This window comes from Cnephaeus nilssonii (assembly GCF_951640355.1).
Source record: "Cnephaeus nilssonii genome assembly, chromosome: 7".
Classification (NCBI taxonomy): Eukaryota; Metazoa; Chordata; class Mammalia; order Chiroptera; family Vespertilionidae; genus Cnephaeus; species Cnephaeus nilssonii.
Genome location: NC_137078.1, coordinates 91,939,755 through 91,967,268, shown reverse-complemented (window position 1 = coordinate 91,967,268; position 27,514 = coordinate 91,939,755). Strand labels below are relative to the sequence as shown.

Sequence of the window (27,514 nt, the reverse complement as noted above, 5' to 3'; positions counted from 1 at the left end):
TTCAATTGGATTGAGATCTGGGGATTGTGAGGGCCACCTAAGCAAGGTAAAGTCTCCCTCATGTTCTTGAAACCACTCCTGCACAATACGAGCACCGTGGCATGGAGCATTGTCTTGTTGGAAGAAGCCATCTCCATTGGGATACGCCATCAACATGATAGGATGAACTTGATCAGCAATGATACTTAGGTACGTTGTGCTATTCAGACGTTGTTCCACACAAATTAAAGGGCCCAAATCATGCCAGGAAAACATGCCCCAAACCATAACACTGCCCCCACCAGCTTGAAGGTTTGTACTCATGCATGTGGGGTGCATGCTTTCATGCTGTTTCCATGAAATTCTCACTCTGCCATCTGCATGATGCAACTGGAAACGTGATTCATCGGACCACATGACTTTTTTCCAATGCTCAACTGTCCAATCCTTGTGTTCCTGTGCGAATTGGAGACGTTTTATCTTGGTAACTGCAGACAGCAAAGGTGTTCGAACAGGCCTTCGGCTTCCATATCCCATATGATGCAGTGTACGGCTAATTTGCCTACAAATGTCAGGTGGTCATAATAATCTGGCCACTCAGTGTATATTAAAGTGTATTAGATTTGCGAGAAGATGGCGACTGGTAGGAAGGTGGGGAGGGAGAGAGTGTGAGAGAGTGTGAGAGAGTGAGGGAGCAATATAGGAGTGTGTGGACGTGTGTGTTGTGTGTGTGTGTGCTAGGGACAGTTAGATTCTACAGGTCTTCCAAGGGGCTGCCAAACTGGGCAGTCTTAGACGGCAGAGCCCCGCTCCGAACGCAGACACTCTGGGGCGGCCAGCGTGGGAACAGAGACCACGCCTTCTTGAGAAACAGAGCTGCTTGAGAATAGGATCCTGGCCACAGCATCACCCAGTCTGGTCTCAGATGCAAACCAGGACCCTGCAGCCACTGGGGACAGAGACCTGCAACCACAGCTGCAGACCCACAGACACCAAGAATCCAGACATCCCGGCCGCAGATTTCTGTGAGTCACAGAACCTATCCCCCTCCTTGCAGGCTCGCGGGCAGCGCCTTAGTAACTGATAGATCCGCCCCTTGCACGGGCCGCAGCACTGCTATAGGAATTTGAGCCTGGGAGTGTGCAGACACTGGGAATCTGTTCCCTGCGGCGCAATCGGGCAACCAAACCCGAAGCCCAGCTGACTTCAATTCTGGGCAAGCGCACATGGAAGTCTGTTTTCTGCAGGGCAGGAGCGGACCTCCTGCCGACACAGTGCTACAGTGCAACCCAGTCCCCCAAGCTGACCAGGACCCCAATTCTCTGGGCGGGAGGCAGCACTAAGCACCAGTGACTTGACTCTGATTCTTATCGTGTGCACCTGGGATCCCTGACTCCCAGTGCATTCACACTAAGAGCCAGTGACTCCAATTCTTGGTGCATGTGCACACAGGGATCTTGATTCTCAGTGCGAGACCACATGAAGCAACAGAGACTCTGATACTCGATTCTTGGTGCAGGCACAGGGGAACTCTGACTCCTGGCACGTGCTAGGGGGCCCTGATTGTTGGCACACGCCACCGGGGTCTCTGTTTCAGTGTGGTGCAGGCAAGGTCCCTGATTCTAGGTGCGCACACAAGGCCACACTGAGCGCTGGTAACGCTGACTCTGGGTGAGACTGGTTCCCACCAACCCTTGGGAGCCACACATCTTAGTGTCGGAGTTCTTCAGTGACACTCAGGTGGTGCGAAGCTCCCACTGCACATGGCCCAGGCTCACGCAACTCAACGTTTGAACCTTCTGGTGATAGTCAGAATGGGGAGACGACACAATCCCCAGAGGAAAGAAAATGAGGAGTCACCAAGAAAGGAAATTAGTGAAATTGAAGCATGCAACATGACAGAAAAAGAATTCAGAGTAATGGTTGTACAATTCATTCACCGGATGGAAATCAACAACCTATGCAAGAATCAGGAAGAAATGAAAAGTGATATATCTACAATCAAAAACACCATGGAAGGTTTCAACTGTAGACTAGAAGAAGCAGAGGACCAAATTAGTGTGTTAGAAGATAAGGTAAAGAAACAAGCTCAATCTGAACAGCAACTGGAGAAAAAAATTAAAAAGCAGGAGGAGAACTTAAGGGAGCTTTGGGACAACACAAAACAAAGTAACATACATATAATAGGGCTGCCAGAAGGACAAGAGCAGCAAGGATTAGAAAATCTATTTGAAGAAATAATGACAGAAAACTTCCCAGATGTTGGGAAGAAAAAAGTTACACAAGTACAGAGAGTCCCAAGCAAGATGAATCCCAAAAGATCCACACCAAGACACATCATAATTACAATGGAAATGTTCACAACAAAGAGAGAATCTTAAAGGCTGCAAGAGAGAGACAGAGAGTTACCTACAAAGGATCCCCCATCAGATTATCAAATGATTCCTCAACAGAAACACATCAAGCTAGAAGGGAATGGAAAGAGGTATACAAAGTGTTGCAAAGCAAAGGACTGAATCCAAGAATACTCTATCCAGCAAGACTATCAATCAAAATTGAAGGGGAAATCAGGAGCTTTGCAGACAAAAAAACGCTAAAGGAGTTTATCACTACCAAGCTAGCAATGCAAGAAATGCTAAAGGGAATGCTGTAAAAAGAAGAAATAAAAAGGTAAGAAAGAACACAAGTACAAAAATAGAAATGACTACAAAGAAGTACCTTTCAATAATAACTTTAAATGTAAATGAACTAAATGCTCCAATCAAAAGACATTGAGTGGCTGAATGGATAAAAAAAAACACAACCCATATATATGCTGTCTACAAGAGACCCACCTCAGAACAAGGGACTCACATAGACTAAAAGTGAAGGGATGGAAAAATATCTTTCAGGCAAATGGAAATGAAAAAAAAAATAAGCTGGGGTAGCAATACTTATATCTGACAAAATAGACCTCAAAGTGAAGGCCATAACAAGAGATAAGGAAGGCCACTTCATAATACTAAAGGGATCAATACAACAAGAGGATATAACCCTGATAAACATATGTGCACCCAATGCAGGAGCACCCAAATACATAAAAAAAAAAAAACTCCTGGAAGATATTAAGGGAGAGATCAACAACAATACAATCATAGTAGGGGACTTTAATACACCACTGACATCACTGGATAAATCCTCTAGACAAAAAATCAGCAAAGAAACAGCAATCCTAAATGACTCACTAGATCAGATGGACTTAATTGACATCTTCAGAACATTTCACTCCAAAGCCACGGAATATACATTCTTCTCAAGTGCACATGGAACATTTTCAAAAATAAACCACATATTGGGTCACAAACAAAGTCTCCCCAAATTCCAGAAGATTGAAATCATACCAAGCATCTTCTCAGATCACAATGGCATAATATTAGAAATAAACTACAATAAAAACAATCCAAAAAAACTCAAACACTTGAAAGCTGAATAGCATGCTATTAAATAATGATTGGGTTACCAATGAGATCAAAGAAGAAATTAAAAACATCCTGGAAACTAATGATGATAAAAACACAACAATCCAAAATCTATGGGGCACAATGAAAGCAGTCCTGTCCTTGGGTGTGGACAGCAAATGACACCAATTGGATTTCTGCAATCAGTCTCCTTGAGTACTTTGGCAAAAGCTATTTACCCTCTGTTTAGGGAGGCAAAATGTAAACCACTGACTTTTAAGTGTCCTTGGTTTAGGGAAGACAGAGTTTTCTATATGGTTGCAAACTTCTGTTTACATATCTGTTTCCCAGTTCTGCTTGTCCTGGCTTACTGGCATGTATCATTTAATCAATTTTCTTTTAACATTTCTCTTTTCCTTCTTATCACATACACAACCTTCACAAATTTCACACTTCCAAATTAGCCTTCAAACCTTACTTCTATGTCCTTCAAAAAATGCATAACCATGCCTCAGTCCTTTTATTAAGTATTTCTACTCTAATATTTTTTCTTTCTGTCCTACCATCAGCAGTGTGTACAGACCTTTTCTTTCTTTTTTCTTTAAAATGTATTAGCATTCTTAGAAACCTTAATTTTTCAATGATAATGAAAAAATAAATAGCCAATATTTCTTAGATTGACATCTATGAAAACACTTTAAATATACTTTTACTTTCAAGAAAATATGCCTTTAACGAAGTACAAGAGACCTTCTGTAATAAAAGTAAGAGCAGGTGAATTAAAAACTTATCTAGCAACTAATGTTTTAGTATTTTATATTATTTAAAAATATTTAGATGTTTATTATTTAACCTAGCAATGCTCCAAAACTCTTTAAGCTAATAAAGATTTGGAAAATTATGTATAGGTATGGGGGGATGAAGGAGAACAGGTAGGGGGACGAGAGAGCAGACCGTATAGCCTGCTCCCAGGCCTTGTGGCCATTTGGATTTAAAACTGCCAGATTTTCCTTAGAGATAACATTCGAAGGTTGCTGCTGTGGTTCCAACTTCTTTCACAGCCTAGAAAAGCTGGTTTCTGGTGGCACAGTGGCCAAAGGGCTGGCTGGAGCCTGAGGGGAGACTGAGATTGTAAATTCTTATCTTGGCTGCTTCCTTAGATTCTCCCTCAGGTTGGATAGGGAGGGGAAGGCAGGACAGGGGCCTCAGTCCTGTCTGCCCTTGTTCTCTTTTAGATTTTTACTGAAAAGTGTTACCTAAATTTTTTACTTCATTTACATATATTTATTATATCTTAACAACTTTGAGATTATAAAGCCGATTATTACCTAAAGTATTTTCTTCACCAATTACCATGGCTGCCCTTTCTGTTTAAGGAAAGGTCACATTAATCTGGCTGGGGGTTGTATGCCCCCGGGCAAGAACTGCTCATTCTCCAGGAAGCATTAATCTTTGTTATCCAACCCAGACTGCATATCTTATCTCCTTATGTAATTTCAAGTATAATGTATTGGTCTAATTTAGTTTAAAAATATTTCTTTTTCGGAGAGAGTACATCTTTGTGTTATCTTAGGGCCCTTGAGATATCAAAAAGCTGTCACGCAGTTAAATTCTTTTTTAAAAAAAATATATTTTATTGATTTTTTTACAGAGAGGAAGGGAGAGATAGAGAGTTAGAAATATCGATGCGAGAGAAACATCGATCAGCTGCCTCCTGCACACCCCCTACTGGGGATGTGCCTGCAACCAAGGTATGTGCCCTTGACCGGAATTGAACCTGGGACCCCTCAGTCCGCAGGCCGATGCTCTATCCACTGATCCAAACTGGTTTCGGCACGCAGTTAAATTCTTAAAATATTACATTCAGAAAAGCTGTCAAATATGTCCAATTTAAAGATGATTAAAACTTAAACTGGCTTTAATATTAAAGATTTAGTCTTGACCACAGAATTAATTATTTTTAATTTGGCCAGTAAATTTTTATGTTTTAATAATTCTATGATATACTTTGAATTATAGAGAAAACACTGGGAGGACACGCCTACTGCCCATCCATTTACATGCTTCACGTCCCCATGGCTGGCCTGTGTGGGTTTATGTGTCACAGGCATGCTTGGAATTAGCTGGCCTTTATTTAAACTTCCCTGGGTTGCAATTTTCACAGATTTTTACACTTTCAAATTAATCTTAGAATCTTAAAATTTTAACACAGCACAATAAAATCATAAATCAGAGAAAATCAAATTAAAGTTATACAATCCAGACACATAGAAATAAATTTAACTAGCTAAGAGTTTCTGGTGGCCTGGGAGGGAAAGAAAAATATTTTTTAAGATAAAGAATTATTGGCAGTTGCTGAGAAATTCCTTTAATCCTTTCTACTTGGCTCAGCCCTCTACAAATAGTTTGAACTTTCAGCAAAATGAAATATGAAGTTGCTTTCACTTTCGGCTGAGCGTCTGCACCCATCAGTAAAGGCTGGGCAGCTGTGAGCAAAACCTTTCTTATTATCTGAGTCATCCCACTCATAGTGACTCTTGTCCTGCTCTGCTTCAAACTCTAGCTCCTGCTCATAATTACGAGGTAAATCTTTATCAGGTGGGCTCTTGCAGGAGCAACAGGTGGAGGAGGAGGTGGCGCAGAGGAGGGAAGTGGTATTTTTAGAGATTCGCATCCCTCCACTGTAGGCTGTAAAGCTGTGGCCACACCCTGCTTAGACATTCTTAAACTCTCCTGTGCTGGATCAAGGCAATCATGAATTAAAGACCATAGTGTGAATGTAGGAATAGGAATCTTCTCTGGACCTTCTGCTGTGTATTGGTCACGCAACTGCTTTCCGACCTTTACCCACGTGTGAAAGTTGATGGTTCCCTCTTCAGGAAACCAAGGGCAAGTTTCATTAACAAAACTTAAGAAATCAAGAATCTGACTACACTTAAAAGAACATCCTCTAGCTTTAAGCATAGTTTTAAGCATTTGAGAGTAGAGGTCTCTTTCCTGAGACCCTGAATATCCCATGTTTTACACCCAGTTCTTACCTTACGCTCCTTACCTTACTTCTTGAGTTCCTTGTGTGCGCATTCCCAGAGTGTTCCCCTCGCCTGACTTTTGAGAGTTTCCCAGTATTCAGGTCCCTGGATTCGGGTGCCAGATATAAATATTTCTTTTCCGCAACCAGCATGGCTAGAGAGCAGACAGGAGTCCTGAGTAGGGGCGACGGGGGATTGAAAAAAATGAGAGACAGACACAAAGACAGTAGGGAAAGCTTGAACCAGGTGGGACAGCTGTGCTCTGATGGAAAGACAGTGACCCAGAGCCGATACAGCGCATTTATTTTATACAGTAAGATACCAGGGAATTTTACTAAAGTTTAAGATAAAGAAAATATGTGCATTCTTGTGGCTTCTTTGTAATTGTTACTTCTGGGAAGGCCTGGATAATCGTGTTTATTCCTGGTACCTGGCTGGATTTAGATAATGAAATCTACCCACTGGCGCCTGAGCTAAAGGTCAGACTGACAACACACCTGCCTCTGTCAAGGTATGTTTCCAGGGCATGGCTCTGCCAGGCACCACTGGATTCAGATGACAATCAGCTCAGGGGCCTTTCCCAGGTGCTCTCTACAGGTGGCGTGTCTGTGTGAGTATTGATGGCGTGTCTGTGTGAGTATGGGTGGCATGTCTGTAATATGTGGGGTCCTTGGTGCATAGGCCCAGGGCAGGGCTTCCTCTGGTCTTCCTCTTAGGTCTGCACTGTGTACTGATCACATCTCCTAGGTTGTTCTAGGGATTTTGCATGAACTCCCACCATAGCCTTGTGAAGAGAGTGTTTTACAGACGATGAAACAGGCTCAGTGTCTTCCCAAGGAAGCAACCAGCCCAGGACACAGGGCTTCCCAATTCACAGGATGAAGCAGAATCCTAGTCTGATGCTGTTGCTCCATGCTGCCTCCCAGTGGCGGGTTTAGGGGTATGCCTGACTGCTTTCTCACTAATACCCTGAGGCCCAGGGTCCTGGAAGCTGGTGTCTGTTCCTGGGATGCACTGAGGTTGACCTCAGCTGCCTCCTCTGACCATTTGTGCTTTGATCTTCCAGAGCCTGCTGCTCCGCCCTCCCTGGAGGTACCCAGGTGACCTTGGTCCTTTGTTTTGTGATCTGGATTTCATAATATGGCTGAGCTTCCTCTCTACTGGGATCTATCAGCTGACATCACCAAAGCCCCTGCGCTCAGGGACGCTGCTCCTTCAGACTTTTAGGAGCCTGAGGCACAGACTGGAGGGAAGAATCCCAAACAGAGGTGAGAGCTCTGGCTTCGGGCTCTGCCACTCACCAACCCACTGCAGCTCCCAGGCCGCTAGTTCCTCAGCTGATCTATGAGATGATTGTATGAGAATCTGCCACGGCCCTGCACCTGGTGGGATTCTTAGCAAGGGATTCCAGATGCGCAAGGGCCTGGGGCCTAGTTTTCTATTGCTGGTGGCCAGCCACCCCAAACACAGTGGCTTAGCAACAGCAACTTACCATTCCTCTCAGTTCCAGGGTTGGAGTGTGTCTCACCTAGGCTCACTTGCAGGACTGCCATCAGCCGGGGCGTCCACTGGGCTGGGAGGTCCCGATGGCCTTACTGCTGTGTCTGGTGGTTGGTGCTGGCTGCCAGCTGGACATCTCCATTCTCTTCTCCACCAGGATGCAATGGGACAACTCCTCCTCCATTTGGTCGACCAGCTTTCTGACCCAGGGGTCTTGGCGTTCCCAGGGGGCAAAGGCAGAAGCTCCGCCATCTCTCCAGTCTCCGGCTCTGAGACCCACTCGAGGCAGCTACCTTCTATTGGTCAACGTGAGCCACAGAGCCAGTCCAGATGCCAGGAGGTGGAGAAATGGAGTCTACCTCTGAAAGGGAGGATGACACGTTACATCACAGAGGAACCGATGTTCTGGGAGGGGTGGACATTAGACAGTTTATCACAGACCGATGGATAGGCCATCCCTAGGGACAGCTCAACTGACCTTACACCAGGGGTCGGCCAGCTTTTTCTAAAAAAGGCCAGGTAATCCGTATTTGAAGTTTTATGTGCCGTATGACCTGTCACATTACTTCATTCTGCCCTCATAGCTCAAAAGCAGCCACAGGCAGCATGCAAACAAAAGGGTTTGCTTGTGTTCCAATAAAACTTTATTTAGTCCTAGTCAGTTTGGCTCAGTTTGGCTCAGAGCATCAGCCCAGGGACTGAAGGATCTTGGGTTTGATTCTGGTCAAGGGCACATACCTTGGTTGCAGGCTCCATCTCTAGCCTCAGTCAGGGCGCATGTGAGAGGCAACCTATTGATGTGTCTCTCTCATATTGATGTTTCTCTCTCTCTCTCTCTTCCTCCCTTCCACTCTATCTAAAAACCAATGGAAAAATATCCTTGGGTGAGGATTAACAAAAATAGATAGATAGATAAATAAATAAATAAATAAATAAATAAATAAATAAATAAATATTGTTCATTTCTTGCTTGTAAATCTTGAAAAAAAACAACTTTATTTACAAGAACAGGTAGCAGACTGGACCTGGCCCATGGACTGTAGTTTGCCAGTCCCTGCCTTACACCCGGGTTGGCGGCTACCCTGGAAGCATCTTTAGGGCAGGAGTGTCCACTGCTTTCAGACGTGAGTTCCTCAGACTCACATCAATAGCATCAATCAAGTCCCTTTCAGCTTATGTCCTCACTCTGTAAATAATATTGTGATCCTACCTGTGAGAGTACTGTTCTAGGTATTGGGTAAGCAAGACAGACAGTTCCCTTGCTTTCTTGGAACTTACTGCCTTTCTACCCATTGTAAAGAACAGAAAAAAAAAAAAAGCTTAAACATTACAAGGAATTTTGGCTCAACTAAGAGAAGATAGATTTTCCTTCAGGCAAAGCTGGATCAGGACTCGGGTTCAGGTCTCTGTGATCATCCACGTGCCTCCTCTCTCCTCCATGTGTTGGACTTGTCCTTTTCATTGTCAGCCTGGTTTCACTCGTGGTAGTGATATGAGAACCAGCCAGTGACTTCCTGGGCTACCTGCTTCCTTGTCCTCATTCAAGAGCGAGACTCCTCCCTGAACCAGCAGCAAGAGCCCTGGTTGGTTCATTTTAGATCTGTGCTGAATGAGCCGATTCTGGTGCCTGGGGAAATACCACGTGCTGATTGGCTTAGATCTGGGTTACCAGGACCAATGATTATGGCCAAGAGGATAGTAAGACCCTGATGGCTTACACCAATTGGAACCCACTTCCTAGGGCCATACCTGGGGCCATCCCAGCCATTGCTGCTACACATGGTCAGGGGTAGGATGGATGTCAGAGAGGCCATCACACTGAAAAGGAGGCATCAGCATGAAGAGCTCTTTGCCATGGGCATTTGAGTCCACACTTACTTCCCTGATTATTCCCGATATCTTGTGGAAATAGGGAAAAGCCCTCTGATTTTTTGCTGGGAGTGTAGTGGTGGTCACATGGCAGGGGGTAGAGAGATTCTCAGGCAGTAGGCATTTTGTGTGTGTATGTGTGTTTATGTGAGTGTGAGTGTGTATGTATGTGTGTGTGTGTGTGTGTGTGTGTGTGTGGCGTAGTGGAATGTGTGTCAACACTTCCTTTCCATTTTGGTGGTAATAACCACTTTTTACTTTGATAAACGAAGCCATCCCTCCCTCGATCCCATGTGATCTTGTAGAGCTATCTGTCACGGTGCCCTGCACTTCCTACCACAAGGGCTGACCTATGACCCGTGCTGTCCAAGCACAGTCCTCTGTGTCTCCTGGTCACAGGGCTATTTCCAGGAGTAGGCACATAAACTGGGCCAATCAGAATCTTTCATTAGACTGGACTGTGGTTCTCCCCTTTCCTTGGGACCTTGATCTATAAAGTTGCCTGTAGAATGGAGCCAATATACTGAGGGGGGAGGGGGGAAAGAAGAGAGAGAGAGAGAGAGAGAGAGAGAGAGAGAGAGAGAGAGAGAGAGAGAGAAGAATCCCTCGAATCAACATTATTTGACTTCTGCTCTGAACCTTCAGATTATGTGAGCCAACAAATGATCTTTGGCACTTAAGCTACTTTCACTTCGGTTCATTGAAAGTCAGTTATCTCATTTGCTTTCTTTTTTTTTTTCCTTTTTTTTCTTTTTTTAATATATTTTATTGATTTCTCACAGAGAGGAAGGGAGAGGGATAGAGAGCCAGAAACATCGATGAGAGAGAAACATCGACCAGCCGCCTCCTGCACAGCCCCCACCGGGGATGTGCCTGCAACCAAGGCACATGCGCCTGACTGGAATCAAACCCGGGACCTCTCAGTCCGCAGGCCGACGCTCTATCCACTGAGCCAAACCGGCTTCGGCTCATTTGCTTTCTTTAAAAAAGTATTTTTATTGATTTTCAGAGAGAGGAAGGGAGAGGGAGAGAGAGATAGAAACATCAATGATGAGAGAGAATTGTTGATTGGCTGCTTCCTGCATGCCCCCTACTGGGGATGGAGCCCACAACTGGGCATGTGCCTGTTAACGTAAAAACATTCAAACCTGTACAGAATTTTGTGAGTTTATTGGTGCCAAACTGTCGACAATTGCCAGAAAGCAGTATTTCAATGAATTGGGATAATGCTCAGAAGAATGGCAGGTTTTCCTCTATTTTTATACATTAAAATCAAAGGAGGGACACGTAGGTGGGTTACATGAAATCCATTGGTGATAGATTAGAGAGGTGGAAGAAAGCAAAGCAGGAAACCTCTGGGATAGGATAAAAAGTAAAATGATAGACACATACTTAGGTGGGTGCAGGATAGCCAACAGTCAACAACATGATAACAATGAAGGAATTTGTGGTATCTGTCCTGGTGCCCAGGCACATGAGGTTGTGCCCCAAGGGGTCGGGAAAAAGGGAAGTTACAAGTAACCCAGACATTTCAAGGATATCCTATGTAATCCTATATAATAAAAGCCTAATATGCTAAGTGTCTGGTCATCCGGTTAGCCGTTCGACCAATCCTATATAATAAAGCAGTAAGATGCAAATTGACCATCACTCCAATATACAAGATGGCCCCCCCCATGTGGTCAAAGATGGCCACCCCCATGTGGACAGAAGATGGCCAGCAGGGGAGGGCAGTTGTGGGCGATCAGGCCACCAGGGGAGGGCAGTTGGGAAGGACCAGGCCTGCAAGGGAGGGCAGTTGTGGGCGATCAGGCCTGCAGGGGAGGACAGTTAGGGGTGACCAGGCCTGTAGGGGAGGACAGTTAGGGGTGACCAGGCTGGCAAGGGAGGGCAGTTAGGGGCAATTGGGCTGGCAGGGGAGCAGTTAGGCACTGATCAGGCTGGCAGGGGACTGGTTAGGGGGTGATCAGGCTGGCAGGCAGAAGTGGTTAGGGGCAATCAGGCAAGCAGGCAGGCAAGTGGTTGGGAGCCAGCAGTCCTGGATTGTGAGAGGGATGCCCGACTACCCACCAGGATCGGGCCTAAATGGGCAGTCGGACATCCCTCGAGGTAGTCCCAGATTGGAGAGGGTGCAGGCTGGGCTGAGGGACACCCACACACCTCCTATGCACGAATTTCGTGCACTGGGCCTGTAGTCAAAGCATAATATGCTAATGATATGCTAAAGCTGCTCAACCACTCACTATGACATGCACTGACCACTAGGAGGCAGACAGTTGACCGGTTGACCAATTGCTATGACTTGCACTAATCTCAGGTGGCAGATGCTCCTACCGGTAGGTTAGCTTGCTGCTGGGATCCGGTAGATTGGGACTGAGCAAGACAGGCTGGACATGCCCTGGAGCCCTCCTGCAGTCCCTCACCAGCTGGCCTACCTCCCACATCCCTCCCCAGCCCTGATCGTGCACCAGTGGGGTCCCTCGGCCTGGCCTGTGCCCTCTTGCAATCCGGGATCCCACAGGGGATGTCGGAGAGCCAGTTTTGGCCCGATCCCTCAGGCCAGGCCGAGGGACCCCACTGGTGAGTGAATTTGTGCACCGGGCCTCTAGTGTTATTATAGATGCAAAAAGAGAGATAGGCTCAGTTAAGGTAAATGTTGACCTTGTCAGTGAGGATACAGGCCGAGGACGTAACTACCCACCATCACTGCTTTTAGTTAAAGTTTAATTTCAGACCATCCTTTGTGGTTATTTTAGGTCTTTAAGTTTGCAAGACCGCCATGCAGGCCTTCCCTGAGCTTGTCAGGTTAGCATGTGGCCCTTTTCATCCACATGTCCTTGACCAGAATCGAACCCGGGACCCTTCAGTCTATAGGCTGATGCTGTATCCACTGAGCCAAACCAGCTAGGGCAGAAAAAATGGTATATTTTATAACAGAGAAAAAAATAGAAAAGAAATGGGCTCTCATTATAAACATAACATGCCGTCTTCCTGTAGTGAGGTAGAGAAATGAGTGCCAACCTGAGGGTTAAGAAGGCAATTCAAGTGGCTGCATTCAGAATGCTTCCGCCTCTAGGGACCAAGGTTGCTCAGGAAATGAAAAAGGAGCCGGAATCCTTGGAGAAGTATGCCTCAGGTTTTTATTTTTTTGCTTATTTGTTTTTAATCTGATCAGGAGCAGTAAAGAAGGAAAACAAAATAAAGAAGACAGGCAGGTTGATTTAGGGGAGAGAGTTCCTTAGAACAGTGGCACATTCTCAGGCTCACTCCAGAGGGTCTGAACCAGAAATCCTAGGCATGGGGCCCTGGACATCACTTCCCCAAGCCCTCCAGGTAATTAGGGTGCCCACTTCGGTTGGGGACCCAGCGCCTTGGGAGAAAGGCCGAGATATCAGGGAGCTGCCTAGAAACAGAGAAGGAGCTGAGACTGAGCCAGTGAGGAAATGAAGAGGATCCATTCTGAACCATAATTCCCTTGGATTTCAGCTTGCAAAGTAAAGCCAGATTCTCTTTAATCTAACATGCTTGGATGCTGGCTCTTCTGTGATCTTATCGGAATGGTCGATGGAAGCTTTTTACACACCCAGCTTAAGAATGCCACCAGCCAGACAGTTGTAAAATGACATCAATTTTAAGATACGTCCAGATAACATCGAATCTGGATGCATTAAGGTGAGCGGGTAAAAGCTGCGCATTGCAGGATAAACAAATTAGGGTAATTTTCAGACTTTACAGTTAGCCTGCTGTATCCAAGCAATTGCGGATCAAAAATATTTGGAAAAAGAAGGTTATGTTGCTGCGACATGTACTATGTTTATATATAAAAAAATCTACTGATGTAAAGGAAAAGACTAGGGGTTTTCAGGTATGGTTTGATCCAGAGGCACATGCTGCTGCTGCTTCTTCCTCTTTTGCCCCTCCTCCTTCTCCTCCTTCCCCTTCTCCTCCTCCTTCTCCTGCTCCTCCTCCTCCTTCTCCTCCTCCCCATCCTCCTTCTCCTTCTCCCCCTTCTTCTCCTCTTTCTCCTTCTCCTGCTCCTCCTCTGCCTCTTCCTCTTTCTCCTCCTGCTCCTCCTCCTTCTCCTCCTCTGCCTCCTCCTCCTTCTCCTCCTCCTCCTGCTCCTCCTCCTCCTCCTCCACCTTCTCCTCCTTTTCCTCCTCCTCTTCCTCCTCTTCTTCTTCTTCTCATTCTCTCCCAAAGCCTCCACATAGGTGTACATCTCTTTCCATATTTTTTCCTGAATACCTAGGACTTTTGTTCTTCTATTTCTTTCTTTTTGATTTCCTTGCTTATCTACTTGAGAGGAGATTTCACACCTGGGTAAGAGTAAGCAGATTGCATTTCCTCCACTCTCCTGCCTGCTAACCACACCTTCTTTTGGCTCTTTCCTTTTTTGTTGTGTGCCACAACTTCCTTCTTTTTCTGTCCAGCCTGTCAAGCTCCATCCGGCCTCTGTGGCCTTGCCTCAGCTGCTCCCTCTGCCGGCACTGACTTTCCCTTGCCACCTTAGGGCTGACTTCATATCACAAGTGCCTTCTATGCAGCAGCTCCCCTGGCCACTCCACCTCAACCACATCCCCTTCCCTTCCCCTCTCCTACTTTCCGGTTTCATTTTCCTTACATTACTTACGGCTATCTTCCCCCCTTGTAATTTGTTTATTGGCTGCATCTGTTTCCTCCCAGTGGCTTGTAAGTGCCAAGAGGCAGGGACCTTGCCTGTCTGGCTTTTGCTGGGTCCTCAGTGCTGGGTTCTGTGCCTGGAACATTAAAACTGCTCAATAAATGTCCTGTGGAATGAATGAATGGAAAGTGGGAAAAACAGAATCATCTACCTCATGGGATCGCTAATAAAACTGAATGAGAAAATGCATTTGAAATGCTTGGCCTGGGACTTGCCACAAAGTGAGTGCCAGTGAGTGGGAGGTGTTGAGACACTGTTTCTGCTCTTGTCGTCGCTGTCCTGGCCTCTGAGTACCTTTCTCTATCCCGCTGTCACTCGGGTGGAAATGACTCCCAGGCCAGGACCCAGTTGAAAAGTGGGAAAGTCCCTGGGTTCGCCAGCTGGCCCCTTCCTTACCTCCGCGCTGCGGAAAGTGGGTCGTGTGATTTATTTCCCTCAGGGAATGGTGCTCATTGGTAGCTTTGCCCTTGAAAAGTCTCCTGGGTGAGGTTTGAACTAAATGTGAGGAGCTCAGATGGTCTGGATTTGATTTTCAAGGTCGTCAGAGACCAGCAAAAGCCTCATCTCTTCACTGGCCAAATGAAAGCACCGGAAATCAAAGAGGGAAGGTGATTGGCAAAAAGGCTGAGTTTTTCTCCCCTAAAAATTTAGACTTTCCTTACAGAGCTTTTTCTTTGAGAGAAATCCTTTTCTCCAAGAGTCCATTCCCGGAGTTTCTTGAGCTAAGACAAGTACAGTACCATCCTTAGACCTGAGTCTCCAGGGCCCTGCCCTGGGTGGGGCCCCGAAGACCAAGGAGCAGGTGGTCCCCTTCTAGACCATGATCTGCAATTTCCTTGTCCAAACTGCTGAGTCACCTCCAGGGCCTGTGTAGGTCGTTTGCCCGCGTTCTTCCTCTTGCGTGAAGGTGACATATGATGCCACATGAGCAAGAAACAAGCCAAGGTACTGGCTGCGAATGAGATCATAAATGGGTGTGAGAGGAAGGAGATGATGAATTCAGTTAAGAACTTGGAAGCAGCTGGAACTGCAGGGACTTCTTGATTAAAGTCTTTTTGGAAGTCTGGACTGGATCTCGAAGAGGGCTCTGTGACCCGTTGGCCTTGAACCTCCCTTTCAGTGTAGCATGGCGGGCATCTTATTATCTATCACAAGGTAACAAGGCCCCGTGTTGTCGGGTGGAAGCTGGGCATGACGGGAGGACATGGTGGATGTGAGTGGCTCAAGGGGTGGGCCAGTTAGGTACCATTATGTGCCTCCCCAGATTCTTGCAGCCTCACCTGTGTCCTTGACTCTCAGCATTTGCTGCATCTGAGCCAGACCCCAAGCTAACAGTGAACCAGGTGTGGTTTCCATCCTTGAGTTGCTCCCAGCCCACCATTCACTCATTTTGTTAATTAATTAATACCCTGTTACATCACGTATAGAAAACTTTTTGTCTCAGAAGGTCACCCTTCCGCCACTCAGCGTGAACTTGACCTTACTTGCTCTACTTGCTATCAGGCAGGATGCCAGTTTAACTCCATCCTAAAACTGAGGACAAAATAGAAAGGATGTTTGGAATATGTATGATCTCTGTTACTATAGCCCAGAGGCAACAATCATTGAGATATGGGTATTTCATTCTGCCAGATGGTGTACACTAGGACCCAGAGGCTCAGCTGGCTGCCACAGCAGCTAGCATTCACCCTGACTGGCATCCCAGTCAAGCTGCCTAAGGTCATAGGTGATAGAAAAACCAGACTTTGGGTCAAGACAGCTCTGGATTTGGATTCTCACTCTGTCAATTACATACTGCTCATGCAACAGTGTGGGTGTGTGTGTATGTGTGCGCACATACACACATTTATAGGGTAAACTAGTGTGCCCCAGTGCACGGATTTGTGCACATTGAAAGGAAATGAATGAGAAGAAATATTTTAATATCGCTATTCACCCTTTCTCTATAATAGAAGTGTCAACCAAATTCACGATCGACAATGACAGATCGAAACACACACGTGCAATTGGTGCCAGTGAAAGCTTTATATGTATCGCCCATGCGCGAGTCAACTTAGCCTTTTATATAGAGAGAATAAACTTGCTTCATTAGACCTGCTTTCTGATGTAGCTAAACTTTTTCCAGCCCAATGAAGCATCCCAACTTCTCTTTCAGGTAATTGTCAGCAACACAGCAGTAAATATCAACACGAAGCAGATTATTATTGTAGATCACGCAGGAAGAACAAAGGATAAAATACTTAACTGCAGCAGTGTTTGACTATATTCTGCGCAGTGAGAAAATCTGAAGTCATTTTCAAGTTCCACCATTCCTTACTTCTTTTCAGTCAGGTCAAGTTTCTAAATCTCCATTTTCTGGCTAATGAAAAGAAAATAGGATTCTACCGAGTCTCCTATCACCTACTCCAGGACTTCCGTGAGGATCAAATGAGATGAGGCACAGGAAAACACTTCACAGACATTTGGTTAAAGTGTAAAATGTTTGCACCTACCTATAAAGCAAATCGTGTTCCTGGGCTGAAGAAACTGCAAGGAGGCTAGTCGCTAGGGAGAGGAAGCCAGGCATTGCTATGTGATGTCATTACCCAGTGCCCACAGTGACCGTTTCCGGGCTGGGCTGGGCTGTGGGCCACATTTTGTGCCATGGGGTTTCGGCAACATTGGCTGCGATTTGGTGGGGTGTCACTCTGGGTTGGTGGTGGGGCATGTGTCCCACTTGGGGGAAGCTGAGTGTTGGTTTGTCAGCGCCAGGTGTGTAGTGCCGTTTCTTTTTAAATGGCCAGTGCACATCATGGCAGCTCCTACATTGAGCATCTGCCCTCTGTTGGTCAGTGCACATCATAGCTACTGGTTGGATGGATGGCCGGACACTTAGGCTTTTATATATATAGACTAGAGGCCTGTTGCATGAAGATTTGTGCAAGAATAGGCCTTCCTTCCCCTGGCTTCGCTCCCGGCCGCCCAGGAGCCTGCAAGTCCTTGCTCCCAGCTAAAGCACCGCTCCTGTAGCTCCCTCCACCCCTGCCTTCCCGCTCATAGCAGGCGTCCTGCCCCGTCTGGCTGCTCCGTGCCTGTGTATGCAAATCAACCCGCCATCTTTGTTGGGTTAATTTGCATACCCACTCCTGATTGGCTGATGTGCATCGCGGAGGTACGGTCAATTTGCATATTTTCCTTTTATTAGTGTAGATTTTCAGAAGTAGAGTTGCTGAGTCAAAGGATAAATGCATTTATAATTGACCAATTGCTTAACCAATTGCACCACACTTTCTCCTCATAAAACACTGTCATCATTTGTTTGTGCAAGACTCTGTTGTATTTTATCCTTTTTTTCCCCTTTATCCTCCATCTCCACTACCAGTTTATCCTTCATCTGTTTATTTAGATATATGTGTGCGTGCTTTTAAATTATACACAAGATAATGGCACTCTACAGGGGTGGGCAAAAGTAGGCTTACAGTTGTTCCCATGGAAAATAATACAATAATTAATAAATAATAATACAAGAATAAACTCTGTTTCCCATACTCACAACTGTAAACCTATTTTTGCCCACCCCTGTGTAATTTCCTTTTCTTCTGTTGAGATTGCAAACTGGCCTCGGTTCGATGTCTCCCTTTGCCAGAACCAGCCTGGCAACACTACAGATCTGTGAGAGAAGCTAGAATTTGAAGCACCAACAAAGGAACCTACGCAGGGTCCTGCGAGGAAGAATGAAGCTGAACTCGGTGGGTGGCTGAGAGGAGGCGGGCTGGGCCCTGGAGCCTTGCCTCTTTGCCCCGGAAGCCACAGCTGAGATACTCAAGTCCATATACCTTGCCGGGCGAGGAATTGCTAAAGACAATACTAGTACAGGCTGCTCATCCATCCTTTCATTACTTCCTCCTCCACCGCACCCCAAAATCCCAGGGGGGGTTGATTTCAACCTCAGGATGCTGCTTCCTGCCAGTGTGGCTGCTTCCCGGGTGTTTCATGAGGAAATCCTGACCAGAGCATCTGCCGGGTGGGGAGGTGGGGGGTGGGAGGGAGGAGGATTATCAATGGGAGGGAGGAGGATTACCAAATGGCAATCTTCAAATCTAGGGCTCATCCCTTCCCCTCCGTGCAAATTCACCTGTGTGCACACAACCACACCCACCAAAGGAAAGGAAATGTAGTTGACCACATACACCACCTGAAACAGAATTGTCAGAATATCGTCCTTCTTTTGATCCCCCCCCCCCCGCCCCCCCCTCCATGTAAGAATGCAAATACCATTCTTAGTTTATAAGCTGTGCAAAACCAGGCAGCAGATAGACTTGGCCGACAGGCCGTGGTTTGCCCATTCCTGGATGAGACTATATTGTCTAACATTTGGCGGCTGTCTTAGGCAGAGGAATGTGTTTGCTGATGCTCACTTTCTTTTGAATAGGAAATGCAATCACGGGGCTAAAAATCACATATCGAGGAATCTTCCTCTCACGCATCTCTGCCCGCCCCATTCCCATGCTCGCCCTGCTTTCCCTCCGTAGGCAACCGTTTTAATGAACTTCTTGTGTGTCCTTTAAGGTTTATGGCAATAGCAACAAATACGTGTTCACACTTCCACCCTTTCCTTCATAAATGCACCCCCCCAACCCCCCATGCTGCCCTTCACCTTGTTCCTTTTCCTTGCTGCCCTCACGGAGATTTCCTGTCTGCCACAGAGACACAGAGAAGGCCTCCCTCCCTAAACAGACGCATTCCATTTTGAGGTGTCATTGCTTATTTCATTAGTCCGCTCTACACGGATACTTGGGCTATTTCCAATCCAATTCAGAATAATGTGGCAATAAAAAATTTCCCAGGAATTGCTCTGCGTGTGCCTGTGTGCCTTCATAGAGCACATTTCTAGAAGAGGGGTCGCTGAGCCAAAGGACAAACACATTCATAATGTTGATGGACACGCCGATAGGCCCTCTGTGGGCATTTTGCCCTCCCACAGCGCCCATCCCCCCGCCCCCCCCCGCGCCTCCCCCCCCCGCCCCCCCCCCCCGTCAGCCTTGCCGACAGGGCAGGCTGTCACGCTTTGGGATTTTTATCTATTCTGATACATACAAATGATATTTCAGGGGAGTTTTAATTTGCATTTCTCTTATCATGAGTGCCTGTGGACACGAGCAGGGCTCCAGCCAGCAAAGGCAGCGTCTTTATGCCGAATTAGAAAAAGGCGGCCCTTCCGGGAGATGAGTGACAGAAGGCACCGCCTCTGGGTCCCGCCTGGGTTAAAAGCCCAGCTCCCACCTGCGCCCCCAAGCTGGGACCCACGCCCAGCTGCCCTGATGGTGATTGTTCAAGTACAGGCCCAGGTGGGACTATCCCAGCGGAACCTGGGTGACAGCAAGCAGCTATGTCATTTATGGGTCTCAGTGCAGAATAAAAAGCGGGGCCCTAGGTTATGCTGGATTTCAAAATGGCTGGGACACAGCATGCAACAGGGTGCAATACCCTTCTGAACTCGGGCCTGCGGGACTCACAGCCCGGGAAGCCGGCCCAGGTGAGGGGACAGTGCCCTGGGATCCCGCTGCTGGCCAGCAATCCCTGCACCCACCTCCCCCGGACTGGCAACACAGGAGAATATTGCACGTGGAGGTGTGAATCATAGCTCCCCAAACATCAGGAACAAGGCTGTTTTCCCCCAATAGGCCAGCAGGAGCTGCTCTCGCCCAGGGAAGGAGCAGCCACAGCTGGGCTTCCCCGGTGCTGGTACCGCTCTCAGTTCTCCAATAGCCCAAAGCTGGTGCTGGTACCGCTCTCAGTTCTCCAATAGCCCAAAGCTGGTGCTGGTACCGCTCTCAGTTCTCCAATAGCCCAAAGCTGGTGCTGGTACCGCTCTCAGTTCTCCAATAGCCCAAAGCTGGTGCTGGTACCGCTCTCAGTTCTCCAATAGCCCAAAGCTGGTGCTGGTACCGCTCTCAGTTCTCCAATAGCCCAAAGCTGGTGCTGGTACCGCTCTCAGTTCTCCAATAGCCCAAAGCTGGTGCTGGTACCGCTCTCAGTTCTCCAATAGCCCAAAGCTGTTGCCAATGAGACGAGGGGAGAAAGGCTCAGGGAGGTGGTGCTGGCGGATTTGACTCAGCCTGTCTGACTTGAGTCTGTATTTATAACCCCTTACACTACATTGCCTTGTACCAGTTTGTTCTCACACCAAGGCAGGCAGACACACACACACACACACACACACACTCACACACACACACACACTCACACACACACTCACACACACATGCACACATTCACACTCACTCATACACACACACACTCACACTCATACACAGACACACACACATTCACATTCACACTCACACTCATACACACACACACACAAACTCACACACACACACTAATACACACACACTCTCACACACACCCATACACACACTCACACACATTCACACTCACACTCATACACACACTCACACACATACACACACACCCATACACTCACACACACACTCACACATATACATACACACATACGCGTGCACACACAAACACACACCCATACAGATTCTCACACACATACAAGGCAGGCAGACACACACGCACACGCACACATACTCACACATACATACACACACATGCACACACACTCACACACGCGTGCGCACACACTCACACATACGCACACACACGCTCACACACACACTCACACACACAGTTTGCCAATGAACTAATTGCTTTATTTAGAAGAAACCCTGGGAGTGTAGCCGCCACGGCTAAGCAGGACGCGGACGTGGAGAACAGTGGGGACAAGGACATCTCCTGCCACCAAGGAAGAGGGGGAAAGGCACCAGGCCACATGCCTCGGGGCTCCCCATTCTGGGAGGAAGGCTTCTCTCTGGGGGTCGAGGGGCTCCTGGCTTGTCTCTGGGATGGGAGAGGGGTGTGTCCTTCATTTCTGGGAACTAGCCAGGGTGGGGAGGGGTGGGGGCCAGAGAGGGAAACTCAGCGTGGGCGGCAAGGCTTCCAGGGTGCGGGACCCTCAGCACCGGTGGCCCTTCCCATGGCAATGCTTGTTGTTGTAGAATTGGTACTGTTTCTTGTAGGTCTTCCGGTTTCTCGCAAAGCAGGAGGCAGCTGTTTTATCACATTGACACAGCTGCCTGCGACAGTAATCCTGCTTCCCTGAAATCACAAGAAAATAAAACCGGCTGAGGGTTTGGTAATATGTGATGGTGCCTGTGGGAAAGACACCGCCCCTGTCCTCCAGAGGCGCCTAGTCCGAGGCAAGCACCTATGATCCGGGTATTTGTGATGGGAAGACAGAGCTCCTGTCCTCGGAAGCGAGCGCCCAGTCTGATGGGGACACCAGCCCCCAGCACTGGGAGACTCTTCCTGACAGCCACTGTTTCTTTCTTCTTCCCAACAGATGTGTCCAGGTGCAAAGCCCCAGCCCCTAGGGCCTGGGAATGGGATGTGATTGGTGTAAACCAGTCATGCTCGTCCCTTTTTCCTCTCAGTGATTGGTCTCTGGGAGCACGTGACCTTGTTCTGGCCAATGAGCCCCAGGGGAAGTCTCCTGGGGGCTGTGGGAAGGATGAATTTCCTTCCCCAGATAGAGATGTCCAGGGGGGAAAGCCTCATCTACAGGGTAAGGCCATGATGTTGGAGTGGCAGCAGGCATCTTGGCATCACATGGCCAAGGTCAGGGAGCAGAAGGTGGGGACAAGGCTGGGTCCCTGACCATCCGGTTGAGAAGCTGCCCCGCCCTGGCACTGCCCTCGGCCAGACCAGTCAGACTTCCCCATTATCCAAGCCTCTTGTAGTTGGGCATCTCATTGCTTACAACCCAAAGCCTGCTAAAATACATGGCCCTATGTCCTGACAGGGAGGCATCATTTCTGATCTTAAAGAGCTCAGGGTGTTGGGGAGAGGCGATACTTTCTCAAAATCCCACCAGCGGGTCTGCTGGGCAAACCCTTTCATTGACCACCCAGCTCTCTCCTCCCCTTCAGAGCCAACGTGCTCTGGGATGTCTTGGCTTCATGCCCTGCCCTGCCCCCCTAATCTGGATTTGCCCTCACACTCCATGGCAACAGCCCCAGTGAGGTCCTCGGTGGTCTTCCTGCCTCTAAATCCCAGGAGCCTTGTCAGCCCTTATCCTGGAGACTTGGTGTTGAATTGGCTGCCGTCCACTCCTTGACCTTCTCTCTCAGCTCTCCTCTCCCTCTCTGACAAGCCCTCCTCTCTCTTCTTTCTGGGCCTGTAGACATCAAATGGGTGAGCATATCCCACTCGCAGCTCTCTGCTGTGACTCCTGAACCCGTGCCCCGTCCAGACTCCTCCCTGGAGCTGCCCGTCCCTACATCCAGCCGCCTGCTTCGCGTCTCCCTGGGTGTCCTGGAAGCCTCTTAAACATGTCTAAATAGAACTCCTCCTCCCTTCACCCACCTGGACCACCTCCTGTTCCATCCACGGGATCATATACCCACCCAACAGCTCCCTATCCCTCTACCCAGTCAATCACCAAGCTCTGCAGATTCTACCTGAGATGTCACTCTCTGCCCTTCCCATCAGGACTACCATTGTCATATGTCCAATGGTAGTGGTCTTCTCACTGCTGCCCCGCCCCCCAGTTCCATCAGTCTCCACCCACCCTGGGTGAAGCCTCCGAAATGCAAATCTGTTCTTGCCACTCTTTTGCTCACGAGCTCCCTACTGCTCTAAGACAAAATCTAAATTCAATATGGCCTTGGGCTTGGCCTGGCCCCTCCCCGTTCCTGCAGCCTCATCTCTCACCACTCCCTCTCCTTCAGGCTCACAGAAGGGTTCCAGCTCCCTTGGGGCCCTTTGACCCTGCTGTAGGAAGGCCCCTAAACCCTCCTCTCCCCTGGTGCCTCACAGCCTTAAAGACTCAGCTTGGAGGTCAGGAGCCTTCCTGGACCGCAGCCTGTGCTCAGGGCCCTGCCCTTTGGCTTACTTCCTGTTGGAGTCTCCCATCTAGTGCTCTCCTTTTCTTTACTTCCCACTCACCTAGGAGCTACCAGAGGCAGGGACACTGTCCCTTTGTATTTCTTCCTCTTTCTTTTTTTTTTTTTTTGTTAATCCTCACCTGAGGATATTTTCCCATTGATTTTTAAAGAGAGTGGAAGGGAGGGGGAGAGACACACAGAGAGAGAAACATCAATGTGAAAGAGACACATGGATTGGTTGCCTCCTGCACGCACCCAACTGCAACAGAGGTACAGTGCTGCTGGAATTGAACCCACGGCCCATGCTCTACCCACTGAGCCAAACGGGCCAGGGCGTCCCTTTGTATTTCTATCTCTGGTGCTCAGCACAGTGCTTGGCATAGCGGACACTCAGTAAGAGAAACCAAGGAGACAGGGTGAAGTTGTAGGACGTCCTTACCACAGACGATTTGGCCCTTTCGGTAAGCAAAGCTGTAGTTCAGAAACTTGGTGCCACATCCCCGCTTCTCCAGACGGCTGTAGCAACAGTCATGTGCAGCGCAACACCTGCGGCGAGGAGATGTGATTGGGGCTGCTTCCCCACAGCTCCAGGGAGCCCGGTCCCCTGTGGTCTTGCCCCTTGCCCCTGGGCAGAGACCCCATGACCTTGCCATGGTCTAGAGCAGAGTTTCCAACATGCTGGCTGCTTTTCCAGCTGGGACCTTCTGGGGTTCTGTGACGATGGGCACCAACCCTGCCCTGGCAGCTCCTAGCCCTGCGGGGGCCACGAGTGGGCAGAGGGAGGGGAGGGCTGGGGTGGCCTCACCGATCCGTTGCATCTTTGGGGGATCCTCGGCCGCCTAAGCCACAGTAGCAACCATAGAAGGCATAACTGGACACAGCATCCTTTCCTGTGGCCAACCGAATCATTTTCTGGAAATCCAGCAAACTCCCGTGGGTCTGCAGCAGGCCTGGAAGGACATCGCCTGGTGATGGGGCCGGGGGCCCTGTGTCCCCCTTCTCTGTCCCTCTCTGCTCCTCGCCCTCCCACTAGGGCCTCTCTCCCACCCACTGAGAGAGGGCCTGTGGAAATGGGAAGGAAAGCTGGGGCGAAGGCTGCTTTCATCTTGGGCTGCCCCCTTGTGGCCAGAGGTCAGGGTGCGCTCTTACCAAAGGCCATGGTCAAGGCCAACAACAGAAGGGTCTTCATGGGGACAGTTCCCTGCGTGAGAAATGCAGATGGATTGGCCTAGACTCCTCTCCCAGGTGGTCCCAGCTTCTGCCCTGGCCCCTGCTCAGCAGCCCTGGAGAAAGGAACCTTCAAGGGAACACACAGACATGCCCCTCGGTCCAGGATGACTACCTTCGTCACACACGAGCACACAAGGAGTGTGCACACCCAGGGCCTCCTGATCCTTCCCAGCTCTGTTTGACTATTTTCACACACATGCAGGCCTCAGATCCAAGGAGACCCCCACACGGTACGCTCAGGAGATGTCCGTGCTCCCCACCAGACTGAGAGTCCCTGGAGGTTGCAACCAGGTCATCCCAACCAACTCGGAGATTCCCAAGGTCATAGGTTGTGCACCTCTCCCCATCCCCCATTAGACATAGCTTACTTGTTCCAACCGGATTCAAGGCTTGGGAATTCCATCTATGAAGTCCAGTCTCTAATATTTTTTTCCAAAACTAAAGCATAGCACCTTCTTTTTGCAAGACTTTCCAAACCCTTACACACATACACATGCGCAAATGCATATATAGTCACGCACATATGCATGCATATACACACTCCCCAGCTCACCCGCTAATGCAGACCTTTCATACAATCACTCACATACCCGCACAACACACTTGTGCACATCCCCCCAAATCATGCGCATGCATGTTTATGTTCATGTATGCAACATACACATGCATAAATACACATGGACACATATACACAACACAGCCACTCTTAAAGGCAGCCGCTGAGCAGGACCCATACTCCTGACAGGGCATGGATTTTGGGGTGTTACCTCTCAGAGAACGCCGGCGTTGATAGCTCCAAGTGCAGGTCTTGTTTACTCTGAACTCCAGCTCCCCTTAAATAGCTGCCCCCTTGGGAAGGATGGGAGTTGGTGGGTATGCAAACAGGGTGGGAGTGCCTCCAGTGAGTGGACTCCAAGTTTGGCATGCCTATAGCCCTGGGCGATCCCCTTTTCTTCCCCTCTTTCGTAAGCAGGACAGAGCTGAGGATGGAAAAACCTTATGTGCTGCGAGTGGATGCCAAACTTGTAGATTACTTTGTAAACTTTCCCAGGGGCCTCATTCCTGACTTGAGTCCATTCCCGTAAACGGTGCTGGGTGTGAGCACCAGTCGTCTCCCTGGAACCCGGTCAGGGGAGGGCAGGGGCGTCCCTGCTGCAGGCTACAGGTCATCTGCAGGGCAGCAGGCCCATCGCCGGGGCGAGGATTGCTCCTTTCTTCGGCTGAATGTGGCATTTGATATAGGAATGGGAACATTTAAAAAAGGGAGGCATTGTTGTTATTCATTCATTCCATCAATCATTCATTCACCGGAAGTACATACTCAACCTCTACAAAATGCCGGGACCCATGTGAGCTTCTTCGGGGTGTGTGTGTGTGTGTGTGTGTGTGTGTGTGTGTGTGAGGACTTGTCCTGCCCCCCACCCCTCCCGGGGCCCCAGCAGGGAAAGGGGTGCAGTGAAGCAGATGGTCCCTTCCTATTGACTTGGGCCAGGGCCTCCACCTACTCTTCTTGCTCCTCTTTCTTCTCCTCCTCCTTCTCCTCCTCCTCCTCCTCCTCCTCCTCCTCCTCCTCCTCCTCCTCCTCCTCCTCCTCCTCCTCCTCCTCCTCCTTCTCTTTCTTCTCTCCTGGAAAAAGCCAGAGCCTGCCCTGGAGTTCACCCTAAAGCGCTGCCTCCACCTTATCCCAGTCCTCACCTGTTTGGAGACGGAACCAACGACTGCTTCCCAGATCTATTGTTCTTTCTTCTTCAACCGTCAGGGACATGGGTGACTCCAGCTTTAATTCCTAAAGCAAATACCTTCTCCCCCACCCTCCAAGGCATGCTCAGAATCGAGCTTCCAGGGCCTTCGGTAAACACTCCCTGACACCAGCCCCAAAACAGCCAGCGTGGCAGAGGCCGGTGCTCATAAACACTCCCCCTGCGCCCGCTTCCCCAGGTGCCCCTCCAGGTGCGCAGGCCCGGGGGCCTGGCTCCGGTTAGAGCACCTGAGCAGTGGTGCCGAGGGACCTTTCCCGGCCCCTCGTGTTGGGACCAGAAGAGGCAGCAGGTTGGATCCCTGAGTCAGGGCAGGAGAAAACCCGCCTGGGGGGAGACCCACAGACCCTCATGGGACTTAGGGAGAAGGACGTGTTGTTTTCAGTCACTGGTCACTGAGATTGGTGGTGACTGCAGCAGAACCTCGTCTATGCTAACAGCCTTCGAGGCAGCGTTCACCTTGGAGATTCAATTTAGTTCAAATGCTAGACCTGTGTGAGGGTGAACCGAGCCCCCCTGGCAAAGTCCTATGTGGAAGTCCTAACTTCCAGTATCTTGGAGTGTAACCTTACTTGAAAACAGGGCCTTTGAAGATGTGATTGGTTAAGATAAAATTATTAAGCCAAATCCACTAGTACTGGTGTCTTTACAAAAAGGGAAAATTTGGGCACAGACACACGCAGCGAGGACACCATGTGAAGATGGAGGCTGAGATCGGCAGTGCTTCTATAAGAAATGCTGAAGGTGGCGGGAAAGCCCGGCGGCTAGGGGAGAGAATGGAACAGATTCTCTCTCAAGGCCCTCGGAGGAACCGGCCACGCCCGCACCTTGATCTCAGACTTCTGGCCTCAAGAATGATGAAGCAACACATCCCGCCATTTAAGCCACTCAGTTGGTGGGACTTGTGCCTAGCAGACCCATCACCCTCCAGCGATCTCTGTCCTCCAGGGATTTTCGCTCTCATAGCTGTTTGCTTTAGTCTAAGTCAGGGTTCAGAGGGGAGGGGCTAGTGTAGACCTTCATCTTTTGTTGAGCACCGCAGTTTTGGAACATGGTCATGTCTACAATAGGCAAACTGCCTCCCCGACAGCCCTGATCC

The 27,514-nt window shown here is 48.6% G+C and overlaps 1 protein-coding gene across 1 annotated transcript; it reads right to left on the bottom strand.

Moving 5' to 3' along the window:
- Positions 1-21,225: 21,225 nt before the first annotated feature.
- On the bottom strand, positions 21,226-25,469 carry PLA2G2A (phospholipase A2 group IIA). The gene is made up of 5 exons (XM_079778034.1): positions 25,426-25,469; positions 24,578-24,629; positions 24,234-24,378; positions 23,868-23,974; positions 21,226-21,641 (listed from the first exon to the last, which is right to left on the bottom strand). The coding sequence occupies exons 2-5, from the start codon at positions 24,615-24,617 to the stop codon at positions 21,499-21,501; spliced, it is 435 nt and encodes a 144-aa protein (XP_079634160.1). The 5' UTR covers positions 24,618-24,629; positions 25,426-25,469; the 3' UTR covers positions 21,226-21,498.
- Between the last annotated feature and the right edge of the window lie 2,045 nt (positions 25,470-27,514).

Excerpts from the sequence above, each read along its gene's own strand:
- PLA2G2A (XM_079778034.1), bottom strand. The coding sequence starts at position 24,617 with ATGAAGACCCTTCTGTTGTTGGCCTTGACCATGGCCTTTG. Across the intron at positions 24,379-24,577 it reads GGCCTTGACCATGGCCTTTG|GCCTGCTGCAGACCCACGGG; the intron begins GTAAGAGCGCAC and ends ATGTCCTTCCAG. Across the intron at positions 23,975-24,233 it reads CCCAAAGATGCAACGGATCG|GTGTTGCGCTGCACATGACT; the intron begins GTGAGGCCACCC and ends TCCTCGCCGCAG.